We start from the raw sequence: 20,720 nt of genomic DNA, 5'->3' as shown, positions 1-20,720 counted from the left end.
CACAAGAAACTGTGGAAAATTCTGAAGGAGATGGGAATACCAGACCACCTGACCTGCCTCTTGAGAAACCTGTATGCAGGTCAGGAAGCAACAGTTAGAACTAGACATGGAACAACAAACTGGTTCCAAATAGGAAAAGGAGTATGTCAAGCTGTATATTGTCACCCTGCTTATTTAACTTATATGCAGAGTATATCTTGAGAAACACTGGGCTGGAAGAAGTACAAGCTGGAATCAAGATTGCCGGGAGAAATATCAATAACCTCAGATATGCAAATGATATCACCCTTATGGCAGAAAGTGAAGAAGAACTAAAGAGCCTTTTGATGAAAGTGAAAGAGGAGAGTGAAAAAGTTGGCTTAAAACTCAACATTCAGAAAACTAAGATCATGGCATCTGGTCCCATTACTTCATGGCAAATAGATGGGGAAACAGTGGCTGACTTTATTTTTGGGAGCTCCAAAATCACTGCAGATGGTGACTGCAGCCATGAATATAAAAGACGCTTACTCCCTGGAAGGAAAGTCATGACCAACCTAGACAGCATATTAAAAATCAGAGACATTACTTTGCCAGCAAAGGTCCATCTAGTCCAGGCTATGGTTTTTCCAGTGGTCATGTATGGATGTGAGAGTTGAACTATAAATAAAGCTGAGCACCAAAGAATTGATGCTTTTGAATTGTGTTGTTGGAGAAGACTTTTGCGAGTCCCTTGGACTGCAAGGAGATCCATCCAGTCCATCCTAAAGGAGATCAGACCTGGGTGTTCATTGGAAGGACTGATGTTGAAGCTGAAACTCCAATACTTTGGCCACCTCATGCAAAGAGCTGACTCATTTGAAAAGACCCTGATGACAGAAGTTGAGATGGTTGAATGGCATCACCAACTCAATGGACATGAGTTTGGATGGACTCCGGAAGTTGCTGATGGACAGTGAGGCCTGGCATGCTGCAGTTCATGGGGTCGCAAAGGTCAGACACAACTGAGCTACTAAACTGAACTGAATAAATAAGTGAATAATGCAGAACTTAATATAAGGGCTACTTCCCAGATTTTCCTTGACATTTTATCCCTAATAATGTGGGAAAAGTCTTCTAGCTACTTTGTAAATTTTTCCATTTGATATCTGCTCAGCTTTTTCTTATCTTTTGACCTAGCTTTTTATCAAGCTACTGTTATCCCTGACAGTGAAAGCATTATCTCATTTTTAAGTATAAAGATATCTTCATTGATTAAATACTGTCAGAAGCTAGTAGTATTAAAAGAGAGATGAGCATTTACTAGAGCAGTCACAGGCTTTGATATAAATATTGGTATAATCAAGTGAAATAGCAACTTAGGATATTAAAAAATTGAAGATTGGGGAGAGACTGGAATAGTAAGCTCTCAAACTTGTTAAAATGAGTTGACACACAGACCAGTGTACAGGAATACCTGGATGACATGGAGAGGCTTTTTGCAGCTCTGATAACATCCATCATCAAGCAGCCTTGTGATCTTTATTTGATTTCTCAAATTGACCTCCTTTTGGGATAGAGTTTTCACTGACTGGCCATTGAGAATATAATTCAACTTCATAGTTTTTTTTTTTTAATTATAACTATTAAATTGACTTGGGTACCACTCCATCTCATAGAATAAGCCATTTTTTCCCTGGGGCCTTTTCACTGCCAGATAAGTTCTTCATTGCAGCTTCAGACCAACAGAGCCTAGAAAACAAACCTTAAGGTGTAGAGAAAGTAACATTAATGCAAAGCTTTTCCTGACAATTAATATATCTTCCTCCTCCACCCATAAATTCATTATACTTATATTTCCAATAATGTGGGGAAAGTTTTCCATGTACTTTCTAGTTTTTTTCTGTGAAATATCTACTCAAGTTTCTTATCTTTTGCCTGGCTTTTATCAAGCTACTGTTATCCCTGAGATTATTGAAGTAGTGGTTAAAATTATTCCTTTAATTGCAGTTAGTTATCTTTAGCTTGGATTGAAAAGAGTTCTTTGGACAGTTTGCTTATCCTTAAAATTGTGGGCATTTCCAAATTCTCTGCTTAATTAGTTTTCATGGAGAAAACATCCAGCCTATGACTCACATTTATACAAAACAAATAGCATCCAGAATTTTTTGGTATATTTTTCTTCCTTTCCATAAGTTTTACCCTAACTAGTTTCCTTCTAAACAAATGCCCTTGATTCTGTAAGAATATTTCTTGCTATTGAAATTTAGGAATGTCTCTAAAACTAGAATTCGTATATAAATTCATCAGCTGAAGAAAAAGTGATTCTGCTGTCTTTATCAACAAATCATTTTCTCTTTTCTTACTCTTTCATTTTCCTATCAAAGACCAGATTGCTCCACTCCCTTTAAATGAATGGACTTTTGGTAGAAAAAAAATGCTCTTGCTTCAGTGCTGGACAGCCTTATCTGGTGAGAAATAAGAAGTTAATGACTTAAGAAGCAAAATGTATTCAATATATCAATATACAGTTATCTTTAATATCTGAAAATTCTTCCAGGGGAGCTACTCCAGGTGTGTTTTAATTTTTTTTTAATTGTCCTTTTTGTGTCCTGTCTACATGATTGTTAGCTGTAGGTATTCACTTACAAGAGCTTCCCTGATAGCTCAGTTGGTAAAGAATCCACCTGCAATGCAGGAGACCCCGGTTCAGTTCGTGGGCCAGGAAGATCTGCTAGAGAAGGGATAGTCTACTCACTGGAGTATTCTTGGGCTTCCTTTGTGGCTCAGCTGGTAAACAATCTGCCTACATTGCAGGAGACCTGGGTTTGATCCCTGGGTTGGGAAGATTCCCTAGAGAAGGGAAAGGCTACCCATTCCAGTATTCTGGCCTGGACATTTCCATGGACTGTGTAGTCCATGGGGTAGCAAAGAGTTGGACATGACTGAGCGACTTTCACACATGAACATTCACTTACAACACTTATGACTATGAGCAACTGTATCTTTCCCTCAGGTCATCCTGTTGAATTGAGCACTGCTGCATATAAGCAGTACAATTTGTGGCTTTCCAGTTATACCCTATTGGGTCAGGTGCTTCTGATGTTATGTTCATGTTTGTTTTGGCTTACCGTGCTATGATTGCAGTTTCAGCTCCCTCTGTACAAGTAGATATTCCTTTTATTATTTTTCTTATCTGCTCAGCCACATGAAGCTTATTAAACTGTATATTAATACCAAATAAGTAAATATTTATAAATCTGTGCAAAGTTGTGATAACTTAATAAATCAAGCATTTAGGTATTCAAAATTTTCAGATATTAAAGATAACTGTATGTTGATAAATTGAATACAGTTAGGTCTTCCTCTTAGAACTTGTCCTCATGTGTTTAAGAACAGTTAATTCATTAGTTAAATATTTATGGACATTGTTTCTATTATTAGTTAAACTTCTTTCTCTGACACCTGCTGTTTTCTTTTTGTCTAACTTGTTTTCACGTACTTTCATCTCTTCTTTGACAGCTTTTTGGTGTCTCCAAACCGTTTCTTCCAAAAATGCTTTCTAGGGGAAAAAAATAGGTACAATTTTGTTAACCATTCAAAGATGTTAGTGAGCCAGTTTGAATTCCTTCTTTAGTTACTCTTGTGGTTTTATTCTGAATCTAATTGTTTCCCTCTATTATAGCTAGCTAATTCCAGTATATAGTTGCTGCTGCTGCTGCTAAGTCACTTCAGTCGTGTCTGACTCTGTGCTACCCCATAGACGGCAGCCCATCAGGCTCCCCCGTCCCTGGGATTCTCCAGGCAAGAACATTGGAGTGGGTTGCCATTTCCTTCTCCAATGCATGAAAGTGAAAAGTGAAAGTGAAAAGTGAAAGTGAAGTCGCTCAGTCGTATCTGACTCTTCGTGACCTCATGGACTGTAGCCTACCAAGCTCCTCCACCCATGGGATTTTCCAGGCAAGAGTACTGCAGTGGGTTGCCATTGCCTTCTCCGAGTATATAGTTGAGACCTTTCTAAAAACTTGTATTCCTCATACTAATATAGTAGTAGTTTTCTAGTTTAATGGGACTTAAAATATCGGGTTCGTGTTTTGAATTTGAGGCTATCTAGCTATGGCAGGAAGGCCACATTGCATATATTAGCAGGGTAAGAAAGCAGATTGACTGCTACTTTTACAGGCCTTTTTAATGATATTTCTTTAGCGTTCATTTTAGAGAACTTTTGTTGTCTGATATGTAGTTATCATGGTTATGTCTTTTAAATGACTTTTAAATTGTATTTATTGTGAAAATTATAAACAGAAAAGGTAAAGAATTTCATAAAATTTCATATTTTCTGTTTATGTGTAAACAAGGCTTAAAGAAAAACTATGTTGATTACTTCAGGAATTTTTACCCTGAGAAAGAATTTTCTTTTCTTAAGAAAATTGGAGTTTTTCCCCCATGCTATAATTACACCTCAGATGGTGTGTTTTCAGATAATTCAATTTCTTGTCATTCTTGACCATTTCCTACCTTTTTCACATTTCTTTAATAATGTGATCTTAAAATGGTGTATATGTTATTTGTGTTGCTCAGTCTGAAGTGAAAAGATTAGTTGATGTGAAGATTATATCTGATTCGGTCTCTAAGCTGTGACTAATCTTTTTTTAGCTTAGATAATCTTTTGTCTTTCAAGATTACTGTTGGGTGTCCAGTATGAATTAACTGTGGTAATTTTGAAAGGTGGTGTATTTCAGGATCTATATTAAGGCCTTCAGTTTTATTTTACTCTTGTGCAGCAGTAATAAGTTGGTTTAAAATACTTTAAAAATGTGCCTCAGCCTCTGAAATGGCTGTTTGAATTGGCCTGTCCTTAAAAAAAGACATTATTTTCCAAACTTTGTAGTTGATTATCTACACTGCAACTGAAAGGCGTGTACTTATAGCCTAATGGACTCATAATGCATGATTACACAACTTCAGAACCCATTTTGTTGAATGAAGTGGTGACATTTTATGCACTATTAAGCCAACTAGGATAATTTTCTTGCTCTTAGCCATAACTTCTCTGTGTCCTTATTGAAGAAATTTTGAGATGTGTTGTAGAAGGTTTTTGACAGGAAAGAGTGTTTCTAAATATATATGGAAACAAGGCCTTTTTTCCATTATTCCAGCAAGAAAAATACAACAGATGAAACTTGTGAAATGGGAGAGTGGTTGAAATGTCCAGGTTGTGTTATAAAACATTAAATTATTTTTATTTAGTAATAGTTCAATTTGAAACATGAATTTTGAAATTACAGCCTTATTCCATTTTTTAAAATACCCTACCAGTTATGAAAGCTCATATGTGTGATTATATGTGTGTATAAAATAAAGCATTAAGAATTATACTCTCAGCATTTCCTGTCTTTGTAATCCAGTTTATTTAAACCAGCTCAAGAAGGTAATCTTGTTTTCAATAAATATGGACAGTTTTGTTTCTTTTACTATTTACTCCATAAACTGAATAAAATAGACTAGAAAAATAGTATACTGAGCCTTGGATAAAATAACTATAATATAAAAACTGCCCTGTATAATATGTTGTCCTGGGTTTATGTTGACAGTTTCCCTTGATTCTTTGCTGTGCAGATCTACTTGAAATTATCTAACTCTTCCCTCTCAAAATGAATTACATTTTCTTCTTATTGTATGTGATCTACAGAAAACAAGAAAGCAAAAAGAATATAAAAAAATCATCAATGATTCCATCTACTCAAGCTACTAATGTTAACACTTTAAGGGTATTGCTTTCCAGACCCACTTGTATGCATGTGTAAAACTCATACACATATAACATTTTGTCCTCTGAAAATACATTTCGTACTCTGGTTTTTTCACTTAACACGTTTCTGTGTCACTGTATATATTTCTGAATGGCTATATTTTGCTGTATGCATTCACTGTGACTTATTTACATAATTCCCCATTGTGATTGTTTAGTTTAAACCCAGTTTTTTCCCTATCAAAGCAGCATGGAAATAAACATCCTTTTAGCTAAATTTTCATGTCTTTATTCAATAAATATTCACTGACTGCCTACTGTGTCAGCCATTGTATATAGTATTGAGTTACAACACTGAGCAGGAGGAGAAGAGGGTGACAGATGATGAGATGGTTGGGTGGCATCATCAAGTCAATGGACATGAGTTTGAGCAAACTCTGGGAGATAGTGAAGGACAGGGAAGCCTGGTGTGCTGTGGTCCATGGGGTCACAAAAAGTCAGACACAACTGAGCGACTGAACAACAACAACAGTGAGCACAAAGCACAAAGTTACTACTCATGTGGAATTTACATTCTCGCAGGAGAGCAGTTAATCAGGTAATCACATTGCTATATATGTAGTTTATAACTGAAATGGATTCTCTGAAAGAAAAGGAATACTGTTTTGTGAGAGAATAGAGCCAAGGATCCTGACTGGGATTAAGGAAGAAGACCTCATTGAGGAAGTGCTGCATGAGCTGGCAGTTTTCACTAGTTGGAAGGAGTTGAGGGTGAGTTGGTATTACAGAGAGAGAGAAAGAGATTATTGTAGACAGAGTGAAAGGTATTGTGCAAAGGCCCCATGGCAGGCCAGATTATAGTCTATTTTGGGAGCTGAAAGAAAGGTATAATGTGGCATGAACACTGAAATCAGTTGTATAAGATATGACTAAAGAGGTTGCTAGGGGCCAGGCCAAAGCCATGTTATGGACTTTGATCTTAATCCTAAGAGTGATAGGATACCATTGAAAAGTTTTAAACTGAGAATATTTCTTTGCAGGCTGAACTAATTGGACAAGGAGCAGAGTGGATGGGAGGAGATCAATTAGGAGATTGTTGCAGTGGTTTGTGTGAGAAATGGTGATAGATTACGTTTGTGGTGGAAATAGAAAGAACTAGACAAATTCAAGAGATTTTCAGGAAGTAAGATTGATTCATCTTGGAGAATATTCATATATTTTTTTAAAGCATTAAGTTCCCAGAATTCTTGACATAAAGGGCAGAATTATTTTCAAAGCTTAATGGCAGATATCAAATTACTTTGTGGAAAGATTATTACAGTGCGCTCTCCCATTAACAGTTATTAGAGTACCTATTTCCATACACTTTCACCAACAATGAGCATTAACTTATTTTTCTTTTTTAATATGTTTTCGAGAAATTGAGTAGATACCTCAAGTTTTAAAATGGGGATTATTTCACCAACTAAAATGGTAGTTTGAGAGAGTGTGTATGTGTGTATACACACACACTGATCTTATTTTGGCTTTGAAAAGTGTGCTTTTGATTCTTAATATTCTGTTTCCAAATGCTGAAACTAAAATAAAAAGATTTATTAATGGGAACATTGCCTTGGGAACTTGGGAAAAAGAAAAATGTACAGTAGGTTTAAGTCAGATTAAGTATGATTGGAAAAATATGGTTTTGTTGAAATTTTTAAATAACCCTAACCCAACTTCTGTTTTATATAGTCAATCCCAAGACTCGTACTTTACTAAACACTGTAACTCTGCTCTATCATGAGTTTGGATTTAGGGTTCCAAAATATTTTATATAAATATATAGTGTGTATGTGTGTGTATGTATGTGTGTGTATACCTAAAGTTTTGACCATGAAGATGAAAATATAGAAATGTTTCTAAAATTTTATATAATATTTTGATAGCTTAGTAGATAAGAAATAAATGTACAGTACACGAATAACTTTCTGGCAATATGAGGATGGCTATAGCTGAAAGTAAGAAACAAAGAGAAATAAGTAGCTTTTTCAAATCTATTGAATTAGTTTCAGTTTAAAGGATATTGACCTTAGATTCAGAATAAAAGTTATATTTGTAATGTTTTTTGTATTTTCTTCAAATATTTATATAATCCTACATTACTAAACTATACTTATATTTGAATGACATGTTATACTCTCTGCTGTGTTCTCTCTTCCAACAGTTAAAAGATGTTGATACTCGGAAAATCATAAAAGCAATGCTCTCTTATGTATGGCCCAAAGACAGACCAGATCTACGAGCTAGAGTTGCCATTTCCTTGGGATTTTTAGGTGGAGCAAAGGTAAGAATAAGAAGAATTATGTTTCGTTTATTGCTATAGCTATGAAGTATCATGACGTTTTCTAATAATGAAACTCAGGCTGATATAAGCCACTTTTGGAGTAGTATTTTCAATGTTTAGGACCCTAATTTATGTAACTCTTCTGTGCAGTCAGCAGAAAATTATATGATAATGTTTGATTTATCTATGGATCAGACTTATAACAGCCTCATCTTAATGGAATTCACTCCTGAAACCAGTGTAAGATGCAGGATCATTGGATGTAACAAAGCAAAATAAACTATAAAAGAAGCTCATCAGAGTCCTTTGGCTCTTATTGATACATATTTCTGGTAAGCTTAGTTCTCAGTTCCTAGTAAATTGAAAAGAGGATGAAGACATTTTAGGTACATTGATAGTCATAAGTGATAAGCAGCACTGTGACATGAAGGGGGGGAAGGAAAGAAAAATAGGAAAACTTTGGTACAAGACCTTGATGCAAGGAATGATCGAGGGCAGGAGGAGAAGGGGAAAACAGAGGATGAGATGGTTGCATGGCATCACCCAATCAATGGACATAACTTTGAGCAAGCTCCATGAGATGGTGAAGGACAGGGAACCCTGGCGTGCTACAGTCCATGCAGTCGCAAAGAGTTGGACACGACTTAGCGAATGAACAATAGCAAGCCACCTCAGTTCATCACTGTGCAGTAAAACATTTTAATAAGGCAAAGTTAGAATCAAGTTAGGATAATGACTGGGTTTTTAAGAAGAACTCTTTTCAATTAATTCAGATTTTAAACTCAGTGAAGTCTGTTATCTTTAGGTACAATAATAGTCATTTGTTGTTCAGTCTCTGTTTCGTGTCTGACTCTTTACATCCCCAAGACTGCAGCATGCCAGGCTTCCATGTCCTTCGCTATCTCCCAGAGTTTTGCTCAAACTCATGTCCACTGAGTCGGTGATCCCATCCAACCATCTCATCCTCTGTGGTCCCCTTCTCCTCCTGCCTTCAATCTTTTCCAATTTCAGGGTCTTTTCTAATGAGTCAGCTCTTCACAGTAGGTGGTCAAAGTATTGGAGCTTCAGCATCAGTCCTTTCAATGAGTATTCAAGGTTGGTTTCATTTAGGATAGACTGGTTTGATTACCTTGCAGTCCATGGAATCCAAGTCTTCTCCAGCACAGTAGTTCAAAAGCATCAGTTCTTTGGCCCTCTTTATGGTTCAACTCTCACAACCATACATGACTACTGGAAATACCATAGCTTTGACTAGATGGACCTATGTCAGCAAAGTAATGTCTCTGCTGTTTAATATGCTGTCTAGGTTTCTCATAGCTTTTCCTCCAAGGAGCAAGTGTCTTTTAATTTCATGGCTGCAGTCACCATCTGCAGTGATTTTGGAGCCCCCCCAAAATAAAGTCTGACACTGTTTCCACTGTTTCCCCATCTGTTTCCTATGAAGTGATGGGACCAGATGCCACAATCTTAGTTTTCTTAATGTTGAGCTTTAAGCCAACTTTTTCACTCTCCTCTTTCACTTTCATCTAGAGGCTTTTTAGTTCGTCTTCACTTTCTGCCATAAGGGTGGTGTCATCTACATATCCGAGGTTATTGATATTTCTCCTGGCAATCTTGATTCCAGCTTGTGCTTCTTCCAGGCCAGCATTTCTCATTATGTACTCTGCATAGAAGTTAAACATGCAGGGTGACAATATACAGCCTTGACGTACTCCTTTTCCTATGTGGAACCAGTCTGTTGTTCCATGTCCAGTTCTAACTGTTGCTTCCTGGCCTGCATATAGGTTTCTCAAGAGGCAGGTCAGGTGGTCTGGTATTCCCATCTTTTTCAGAATTTTCCACAGTTTCTTATGATCCACACAGTCAAAGGCTTTGGCGTAGTCAATAAAGCAGAAATAGATGTTTTTCTGGAACTCTTGCTTTTTCCATGATCCAGCAGATGTTGGCAATTTGATCTCTGGTTCTTCTGCCTTTTCTAAAACCAGCTTGAACATCTGGAAGTTCATGGTTCATGTATTGCTGAAGCCTGGCTTGGAGAATTTTGAGCATTACTTTACTAGCGTGTGAGATGAGTGCAGTTTGTGCGGTAGTCAGAGCATTCTTTGGCATTGCCTTTCTTTGGGATTGGAATGAAAACTGACCTTTTCCAGTCCTGTGGCCACTGCTGAGTTTTCCAAATTTGCTGGCATATTGAGTGCAGCACTTTCACAGCATGATCTTTCAGGATTTGAAATAGCTCAACTGGAATTCCATCACCTCCACTAGCTTTGTTCATAGTGATGCTTCCTAAGGCCCATTTGACTTCACGTTCCAGGATGTCTGGCTCTTGGTAAGTGATCACACCATCGCGATTATCTGGGTCATGAAGATCTTTTTTGTACAGTCCTTCTGTGTATTCTTGCCACATCTTCTTAATATCTTCTGCTTCCATTAGGTTCATACCATTTCTGTCCTTTATCGAGCCCATCTTTGCATGAAATGTTCCCTTGGTATCTCTAATTTTCTTGAAGAGATCTCTAGTCTTTCCCATTCTGTTGTTTTCCTCTATTTCTTTGCATCGATTGCTGAGGAAGACTTTCTTATCTCTTCTTGTTATTCTTTGGAACTCTGCATTCAGATGGTTATATCTTTCCTTTTCTCCTTTGCTTTTCACTTCTCTTCTTTTCACAGCTATTTGTAAGGCCTCCCCAGACAGCCATTTTGCTTTTTTGCATTTCTTTTTCTTGGGGATGATCCTGATCCCTGTCTCCTGTACAATGTCAGGAACCTCCGTCCATAGTTCATCAGGCACTCTGTCTGTCAGATCTAGTCCCTTAAATCTATTTCGCACTTCCACTGTATACTCATAAGGGATTTGATTTAGGTCATTCCTGAATGGTCTTGTGGTTTTCCCCACTTTTTTCAGTTTAAGTCTGAATTTGGCAATAACGAGTTCATGATCTGAGCCACAGTCAGCTCCTGGTCTTGTTTTTGCTGACTGTATAGAGCTTCTTCATCTTTGGCTGCAAAGAACATAATCAATCTGATTTCGGTGTTGACCATCTGGTGATGTCCATGTGTAGAGTCTTCTCTTCCGATAACATATCACTTCCTGTTTATTTTATATTTACTTTTAACTCTGGAAATGATGTTAGACAAAAGTCAAATTCAAGTGATTTTCTTATTCAAGTTCAAAATGAGTTGTAAAGCAGCAGAGAGCTCAAAACATCAACACTGGGTTTGGCCCACGAACACCGAATGAAGGTACAGTGCAGTGGTGGTTCAAAAAGTTTTTGCAAAGGAAACAAGAGCCTTGAAGATGAGGAGCATAGTGGCCGGCCATTGAAAATTAACAATGGCCAGTTGAGAGCAGTCATTGAAGCTGATCTTCTTACAACTACATGAAAAGTTGCTGAAGAACTCAGTGTCGACCATTCTGCAGTCGTTTGGCATTTGAAGCAAATTGGAGAGGTGAGAAAGCTCAATAAGTGGATGCCTCATGAGGTAACCAGAAAATCAAAAAAAAGTTGTCATTTTGCAGTGTCGTCTTCTGTTATTCTGTGTAACAACAATGAACCATATCTTGATCAGACTATGACACGTGATGAAAAGTGGATTTTATATGACAACTGATGATAACCAGCTCAGCGGTTGAACCAAGAAGCAGCTCCAAAGCATTTCCCAATGCCAAACTTGCACCAAAATGAGGTCATGATCACTGTTTGGTGTTCTTCTGCTAGTCTGATCCACTACGGCTTTCTGAATCCTGACAAAACTATTACATCTGAGAAATATGCTCAGCAAAATCAGTGAGATGCACCAAAAACTGCAATGCCTGCAGCCAGCATTGGTCAACAGAAAGAGCCCAAGTCTTCTCCATGACAAAGGAGAAGACTGACTGTACGTTGCACAACCAGTGCCTCAAAGGTTGAATGAATTTGGTTACAAAGTTACGCCTTGTCCATCATATTCACCTGACCTCTCATCAACTGATTACTACTTCTTCAAGTATTTTGACACCATTTTTGCAGGGAAAATGATTCCACAACCAGCAGGCACAGAAAATACTTTCCAAAAAGTTTGTTGAATCCTGAAGCACAGATTTTTATGATATAAGAATGAAGAAACTAATTTCTCATTGGCAAAAATGTATTGATTGTAATGGTTCTTATTTTGATTAATAAAGATGTATTTGAGCCTAGTTATAATGATTTATAAAGTTCATGGTCTAAAACTGTGATTACGTTTGCACAAACCTAGTACTACCCTTGGTATCATCAGGCATAGTGCTTTCTTGTGGCTTTAATATACATTTCTCTAATGGCTAATGATGTTGAATATCTTTGCTTGTGCTTTGTTGCCATCCATGTCCACTTTGATGAAGTGTCTATACAAATGTTTTGTCCATTTTTTGTTTGGACTGTTGTTTCTACTGTTGAGTTTAGTGAGTTATTTATATATTCTGTATGAGACCTTTCTCAGATATATAATTTGCAAATATTTTCTCCCAGTGTATAGCTTGTTTTTCAGTTCCCTTAATAGTATCTTCTATAGAATAAATGTTTTAAATTTTAATAGATTTCAGTTCATCATTTTTTTTCTTTATGGATTATGTTTTGGTTGTTATGTCTAAGAACTATTTGCCTAACTTAAGGTCATTAAGATTTTCCCCTGTGTTTTCATCTAAAAGTTATATTTACATTTAGATCTGTGCTCCATTTTGCATCAATTATTGTTTTGCATTTAAGTGAAGTTTCGTGGTTTTGTCTGGTTGTTCCTACATGAAGGCTCTCTTCTCCCCATTGAATTTTCTTTGTTTCCTATTGCTGCTATAACAACTTTTCAAAAATTTAGTACTTAGACAACACGAATTTATTGTCTTATGTTTCTAAAGGTCAGGAGTCCAAAATTAGATTTCACTGGATCAAAATAAAGGCATTTAGCGGGATTGTGCTCCCTCTAGAGTCTCTTGAGAGAGGATCAGTTTCCTTGCCTTTTATAGCTTCTGGGCTTCTCTGATAGCTCAATTGGTAAAGAATCCGCCTGCAATGCAAAAGACCCCCATTCAATTCCTGGGTTGGGAAGATCTGCTGGAGAAGGAATAGGCTACCCACTCGAGTATTCTTGGGGCTTCCCTTAGGGCTCAGCTGGTAAAGAATCCACTGCAGTGTGGGAGACCCAGTTTTGATCCTTGAGTTGGGAAGATCCCCTGGAGAAGGGAAAGGCTACCCGCTCCAGTATTCTGGCCTGGAGAATTCCATGAACTGTATAGTCCATTGGGTCCCAGAGTCGGACACAACTGAACAACGTTCACTTTCACTTCCAGCTTCTAGAAGTCACCTGATCGTTTGGCTTGAGGCCCCTTCCTCCATCTTAGAGCTAACAGCAACTTCAGTCTTCTTGACTCTTAACTGTTGGATTCTATAGTCATATCATTTTTTTCTTCATTTTGGCCCTCCTACTTCCCACTTATAAGGACCTTTTTGATTATATGTGGCCCACCTAGATAATCCAGAATACTCTCCCCAGCTCATATTCTTTAATCACATCTGCAAAGTCCATTTTACCATGTAAGGTATCATCTTCTAGGTTCTGGATATTAGTACATGGAAATATTTAGGGAGCCACTATTCTTTCTCAGATAGATAGTTGGATGTCATCATTTTCTGAATTGTTTCTTTGATCTATGTGTCTCTCCATTCATCAACATCACAATGCCTTCCATATTGTAGTTTTATAGTACGTCTTAAAGAGAGGTAGTATGGTTCTTCTGATTTTTTTTCCAAAATTATTTTGGCTTTTCTAGTTTCTTTTCTTCAATCATTGCTACAAACAAGCTGGATGGGACTCTTAAATGGATTTTTAATAAATCTCTAGACCAATTTGGGGAAAATTGATGCCCCTTACTATGTTGATTCTTACAGTTGATGAACACAGTATGTCTCCCCATTTATTTAGATCGTCTGTAATTTATTTCATATGTATTTATAGCTTTCAGCATATAGATACTGTACATATTTGATTAGATCAGTGGTTCCCAATTAGGGGTGATTTTGCCCTTCAGGGGACATTTGGCAGTATCTAGGGCTTCCCTGGTAGCTCAGACAATAAAGAATCTGCCTGCAGTGCAGGACACCCAGGTTCAATCCCTGGGTCTGGAAGATCCCTGGAGAAGGGAATGGCAACCCACAACAGTGTTTTTGCCTAGAGAATTCCATGAACAGAGGAGCCTGGCAGGCTACAGTCCATGGGTCACAAAGAGTTGGACACAACTAAGCAACTGACACTTTAACACTTTCAGTTCAGTTCAGTTCAGTTCAGTCGCTCAGTCGTGTCCGACTCATTGCGACCCCATGAATCGCAGCACGCCAGGCCTCCCTGTGCATCCCCAACTCCCGGAATTCACCCAGACTCACGTCCATCAAGTCAGTGATGCCATCTAGCCATCTCATCCTCTGTCGTCCCCTTCTCCTCCTGCCCCCAATCCCTCCCAGCATCAGAGTCTTTTCCAATGAGTCAACTCTTCGCATGAGGTGGCCAGAGTACTGGAGTTTCAGCTTTAGCATCATCCCTTCCAAAGAAATCCCAGGGCTGATCTCCTTCAGAATGGACTGGTTGGATCTCCTTGCAGTCCAAGGGACTCTCAAGAGTCTTCTCCAACACCACAGTTCAAAAGCATCAATTCTTCGGTGCTCAGCCTTCTTCACAGTCCAACTCTCCTATCCATACATGACCACAGGAAAAACCATAGCCTTGACTAGATGGACCTTTGTTGGCAAAGTAATGTCTCTGCTTTTCAATATGCTATCTAGGTTGGTCATAACTTTCCTTCCAAGGAGTAAGCGCCTTTTAATTTCATGGCTGCAGTCACCATCTGCAGTGATTTTGGAGCCCCCCCAAAATAAAGTCTGACACTGTTTCCACTGTTTCCCCATCTATTTCCCATGAAGTGATGGGACTGGATGCCATGATCTTCGTTTTCTAAATGTTGAGCTTTAAGCCAACTTCTTCACTCTCCACTTTCACTGTCATCAAGAGGCTTTTTAGTTCCTCTTCACTTTCTACCATAAGGGTGGTGTCACCTGCATATCTGAGGTTATTGATATTTCTCCCGGCAATCTTGATTCCAGCTTGTGTTTCCTCCAGTCCAGCATTTCTCATGTTGTACTCTGCATAGAAGTTAAATAAGCAGGGTGACAATATACAGTCTTGACGTACTCCTTTTCCTATTTGGAACCAGTCTGTTGTTCCATGTCCAGTTCTAACTGTTGCTTCCTGACCTGCATACAGATTTCTCAAGAAGCAGGTCAGGTGGTCTGGTATTCCCGCCTCTTTTATTGGTCACATTTGCACAGTGCTGGGGAGTGCTACTAGCTTGTGATCAGTAGAGGTTAGACACTAAACATCCTGAAGTACACAGAACAACCCCTCCTATAAGAAAAATTATCTAAATGTTAGTAGTGAAGGATGAGAAACCCTGGGTTTATACTTAAGGATTTGTTTTTGTGGGAAGGGGTGTTGTAAATTTTTAAAAATGTTGGTTTCCAGTTGTTCATTGCTTGTTTATTGATACATTAATAATTGTTTATTTATATTGCTCATTATAATGATAATTGTCTTGGTAATTACTGATGTATTTGGAGTTCAGGCTACCATTTTATTTTTGAGAGCTGACCTGAGTTGAGTTTGTATATCTTAATTTATTTATTTTTAATTGGAGAATAATTGCTTTACAATATTATGTTGGTTACTGCCATATATCAACATGAATGAACCATAGGTGTACATATTTCCCCTTCCTCTTAACCCTCCCTCCCACATCCCACTCCATTCTCCCTCCACCTGCCACCACCCCCCCTGCCCCGCCCCACAAGTAGTCAGAGAGCACCAGATTTGAACTGCTTCCTTGGGAACAGGGAATTCCCTCCAGCTATCTGTTTTTCATGTGGTAATGCATATGTTTCAATGTTGCTCTCTCTATTTGTCTCACCCTCTCCTTCCCCCAGTGTCCACAAATCTGTTCTCTTATGTCTGCATGTCTGTTACTCCCCTGCAAATAGGTTCATCAGTACCATTTTTCTAGATTCCATATATATGCATTAATACACGATATTTGTTTTTCTCTTACTGAATTACTTCACTCTGTAAAATGGGCTCTAGGTTCATCCACCTCATTAGGACTGACTCAAATGTGTTCCTTTTTATGGCTGAGTAATATTCCATTGCATATATATTCAATGACTTCTTTTTTTTTTTTTTTTTTGTGGTTCAATTCCTACTTGATGTAATTTCTTTTTTTTTTTTTTCTCTAATTTTATTTTATTTTTAAACTTTACATAATTGTATTAGTTTTGCCAAATATCAAAATGAATCCGCCACAGGTATACATGTGTTCCCCATCCCGAACCCTCCTCCCTTCTCCCTCCCCATACCATCCCTCTGGGCCGTCCCAGTGCACCAGCCCCAAGCATCCAGCATCATGCATCGAACCTGGACTGGCAACTCGTTTCCTACATGATATTTTACATGTTTCATTGCCATTCTCCCAAATCTTCCCACCCTCTCCCTCTCCCACAGAGTCCATAAGACTGTTCTATACATCAGTGTCTCTTTTGCTGTCTCGTACACCGGGTTATTGTTACCATCTTTCTAAATTCCATATATATGCGTTAGTATACTGTATTTATGTTTTTCCTTCTGGCTTACTTCACTCTGTATAATAGGCTCCAGTTTCATCCACCTCATTAGAACTGATTCAAATGTATTCGTCACCATACACAAAAATAAACTCAAAATGGATTAAAGATCTAAACGTAAGACCAGAAACTATAAAACTCCTAGAGGAGAACATAGGCAAAACACTCTCCGACATACATCACAGCAGGATCCTCTATGACCCACCTCCCAGAATATTGGAAATAAAAGCAAAAATAAACAAATGGGACCTAATTAACCTTAAAAGCTTCTGCACATCAAAGGAAACTATTAGCAAGGTGAAAAGACAGCCTTCAGAATGGGAGAAAATAATAGCAAATGAAGCAACTGACAAACAACTAATCTCAAAAATATACAAGCAACTCCTACAGCTCAACTCCAGAAAAATAAACGACCCAATCAAAAAATGGGCCAAAGAACTAAATAGACATTTCTGCAAAAAAGACATACAGATGGCTAACAAACACGTGAAAAGATGCTCAACATCACTCATTATCAGAGAAATGCAAATCAAAACCACTATGAGGTACCATTTCACACCAGTCAGAATGGCTGCGATCCAAAAGTCTACAAATAATAAATGCTGGAGAGGGTGTGGAGAAAAGGGAACCCTTTTACACTGTTGGTGGGAATGCAAACTAGTACAGCCACTATGGAGAACAGTGTGGAGATTCCTTAAAAAACTGGAAATAGAACTGCCTTATGATCCAGCAACCCCACTGCTGGGCATACACACTGAGGAAACCAGAAGGGAAAGAGACACGTGTACCCCAATGTTCATCGCAGCACTGTTTATAATAGCCAAGACATGGAAGCAACCTAGATGTCCATCAGCAGATGAATGGATAAGAAAGCTGTGGTACATATACACAATGGAGTATTACTCAGCCATCAATGACTTCTTTATCCATTCATCTGTCGATGAACAACTAGGTTCCTTCCATGTCCTAGCTATTGAAAATAGTGGTCTTCTATTTTATTATTTGTTTCCTGCTAGTTTTCTTTTTATTTTGTTGCTTTGTTTCACCTTTCCTACCATATTTTGCATTATTTGAACAGGTTTTACTATCCCATTTTATCTCTTGTGCCTTTTGCTCTATCTCTTTGTATAAGTTTTTAGTAGTTGCTTTAGGAATTATAATATACTTTTCACGGTCTACTCAGAATCAGTACATTATCACTTCAAGTGAAATGTAAAACCCTTACCACCCTCTAAGACCCCCATTATGTTTACAAATCATTTTATGTGTTACATCTGCATACATTGAAAACCCCATTAGTCAGTGTTTTAATTTTTGCTCTAAACCATCAAATGTATTTTATAGAACTTAAGAATATGCTACTATATTTGCTTAGATATTTACCATTTCTGTTACTTTTCCTTCAGTCCTAATGTTCTGGGATTCATACTGCTTCAATTAGCATTACCCTGAATATGGAGAATTTCCTTTAGCTTTTCTTTTAGAACAGGTCTGCTGTTAATTAATTCTTATTAGTTTTCTTTACTCTGAGAAGGTGTTGCTGTTCCCTTCATTTCTGAAGGCTAATTTGTGGTGATAGGATTTTGGTTGACAGTTCTTTTACCACTTGAAAAATGCTACTTCCTGCTAGCCTCCCTGGAAATCTTCTGTCTTCAAATTGTTTTTCTCTTGTACTTAATGTATTATTTGTGTCTAGCTCTTTTAGTAGTTTTTTTGTCTTTAACTTTCAGAAGTTTAATTTTGATGTGTCTAAGTGTGGATTTCTTTGGATATATCCCTATTTATGGTTGCTCAGCTTCTTGAATTCTTAGGTTTGTCTTTGCCAAATTAGAGGAGTTTTTGTTTATTTGAATACATTTTCTAGTTTCACACTTTTTCTCTTATTCTTCTGGCACTCTGAAGAGGAATGCTAGATCTTTTCTTATGGTCCCTTAGGCTTCTGTGTCTTGTTTACTGTTTTTGTTTTTTTTTTAAGTCTATTTTCTCTCTGTTGTTCATATTCAGTAATTTCTATTGTTCTATCTTTAAGTTTACATATTCTTTCCTTTGTCCTCTTCATTCTGCCATGGATCCCATCCATTCAGGCTTTTGTACTTGTTATATTTTTCAGTTTCAGATTTTTTCATTTGCTTCTTTTATCTCTATTTGCTGAGGCATTCTATTTTTGTTGATTTAAGCATGTTTATAAATGTTCTTTGAAGTACTTTTATGATAGCTACTCTGAAATTCTAGTCAGGTAGTTCTAATATTTCTGTCCATTGTATTTTCTTATTCAAGTTGCTATCTTAGGCATTCTTGGGATGATGAGTGATTTTTTAATGGAAACCTGGGCATTTGGGGTACTATTAGACTGAATCTCATTTAAATCTTTCTATTTAGCAGGCCTCTCGTGGCACTGCTCTGCAAATGGGTTTGAAAGTCCAAGGAAAGTCTTACCTTGGCCTCCAGTGTTTCCTAGGGAAAGGGACTCATGACTCTAGGTGGATAGGAATTCAGGTGCCTCAGTAAGATGAAAGACAAGCTATGTACTGGAAGGAAATATTTACAAATCACATAACCAACAGAGGGCTATATCTAGAATATAAAGAATTCCTAAAATTTCAGTAGCAAAAAACAATCCGAATAAAGAATGCACAAAAGACACCAACATATTTTATCAGAGAGGATATATGAATCACAGAGTACATGCAAAGATGTTCAACATCTTTGCTGTTATGGAAACGCAAATTTAAACCACAATGAAATATCACTATACACCTATTAAAATAGTTTCAAAATTTTAAAAAACTGTGATGATACCAAATGTTGGTGAGGATGCACAGGAATTGGATCATTCATACTTTACTTACAGTAATATAAAGTGGTACCAGCCACTATGAAAGAGTATTGTTAACTGTATGACTTACCAATTACCCAGGTGGGCATTTATCATAGAGAAATGAAAACATATGACCACCTGTATGAAAATGTTCATTACATCGTTATTAATAATAGCCCCAAACTAGAAACAACCATAATATCCTTCAGATATGAGTGAGTGGTTGAATAAATTCTGCTACATCCATGGACTAGTACTCAGCAGTAAAAAGAGATGAGCTGTTGATAGATGTATCATCTTTGATGAAAGAATATAAATAAGTAGCATAAGGAAGTTCTTTTGTGGTGATGGTACAGTTCTGTGTCTTGATTGTTGTGATGATTACATGGATCTGAACATGGGATAAAATTGCATAGAACCATATAGATAACACATACAAACCACACACACACTAATACACATTTAAAAATGATGAAAACTGAATGAGTTCTATAGCCTGGTTAACAGCAATGTGCCAATGTACATTTTTGATTTTGATATTGAACTACAGCTATATAATAGATGCCATCATTAGGAGATGCTGGGTGAAGGGTTATGAGTCTCTGTACTACTTCTGCAACTTTCTGTCAGCCTATAATTATTTCAAAATGAACAGTTAGAAAATCACAGTTGTCTGAGATGATTTAAGCCTAGTTCTGCTGAAGGCAGAATATTAGGGGGAAATCAGTATTTGCCACCACCACCACCCCCAGTCCCAGAATCCACCCACCGAAGAAGGAGATCTGAGACGTGGGTTTGATCCCTGGGTCAGGAAAACCCCCAGAGTAGGGAATGGCAATCCACTCCAGTATTCCTGCCTGGAAAATTCCATGGACTGAGGAGCCTGGCACAGTCCATGGGGCCACAGAGTCAGACATGACTGAGCAACTAAACACATCCTCAAAATATCACAAGATCAGTGGAAACCACATGTAATGGTATACTAATGGTCTACATGTAGATAACATCTACATGTAATCTTTTCCATTTCTTTGGTGGTTTTCCTTTTCTTTTAAAAATTACTTTTATAGGGAAACTGACAGTAATCAACAATTATCATTACAGGTAGTGTATGTTCTTAGCACCATGCTAACTACAGACAGATGACATTCAAATTCTTTATATGCTTATAAGGATGCTCTCAATTTGACCAAA

The 20,720-nt window shown here is 37.5% G+C and overlaps 1 protein-coding gene across 4 annotated transcripts in view; it reads left to right on the top strand.

Moving 5' to 3' along the window:
* ABCB7 (ATP binding cassette subfamily B member 7) overlaps nt 1-20,720 on the top strand; it is a 162,246-nt gene that overhangs the window by 107,441 nt on the left and 34,085 nt on the right. For all 4 annotated transcript variants that reach the window (XR_015159545.1, XR_015159544.1, XM_086388994.1 and 1 more), the window contains one exon: nt 7,914-8,033. Coding sequence is in view for 2 of the 4 variants with exons in the window: in XM_086388994.1 (XP_086245120.1) it covers nt 7,914-8,033 (120 nt within the window). In the remaining 2 variants the exon portion in view is untranslated. The remainder of the gene's footprint in view (nt 1-7,913; nt 8,034-20,720) is intronic.

The sequence above is a fragment of the Bos grunniens genome, chromosome X (genome assembly GCF_055505025.1).
Source record: "Bos grunniens cultivar Pamir isolate PY7600 chromosome X, Bosgru_T2T1.0, whole genome shotgun sequence".
Classification (NCBI taxonomy): Eukaryota; Metazoa; Chordata; class Mammalia; order Artiodactyla; family Bovidae; genus Bos; species Bos grunniens.
The sequence above is the reverse complement of the archived record's forward strand: the minus strand, read 5'-3'. Positions and strand labels throughout refer to the sequence as shown.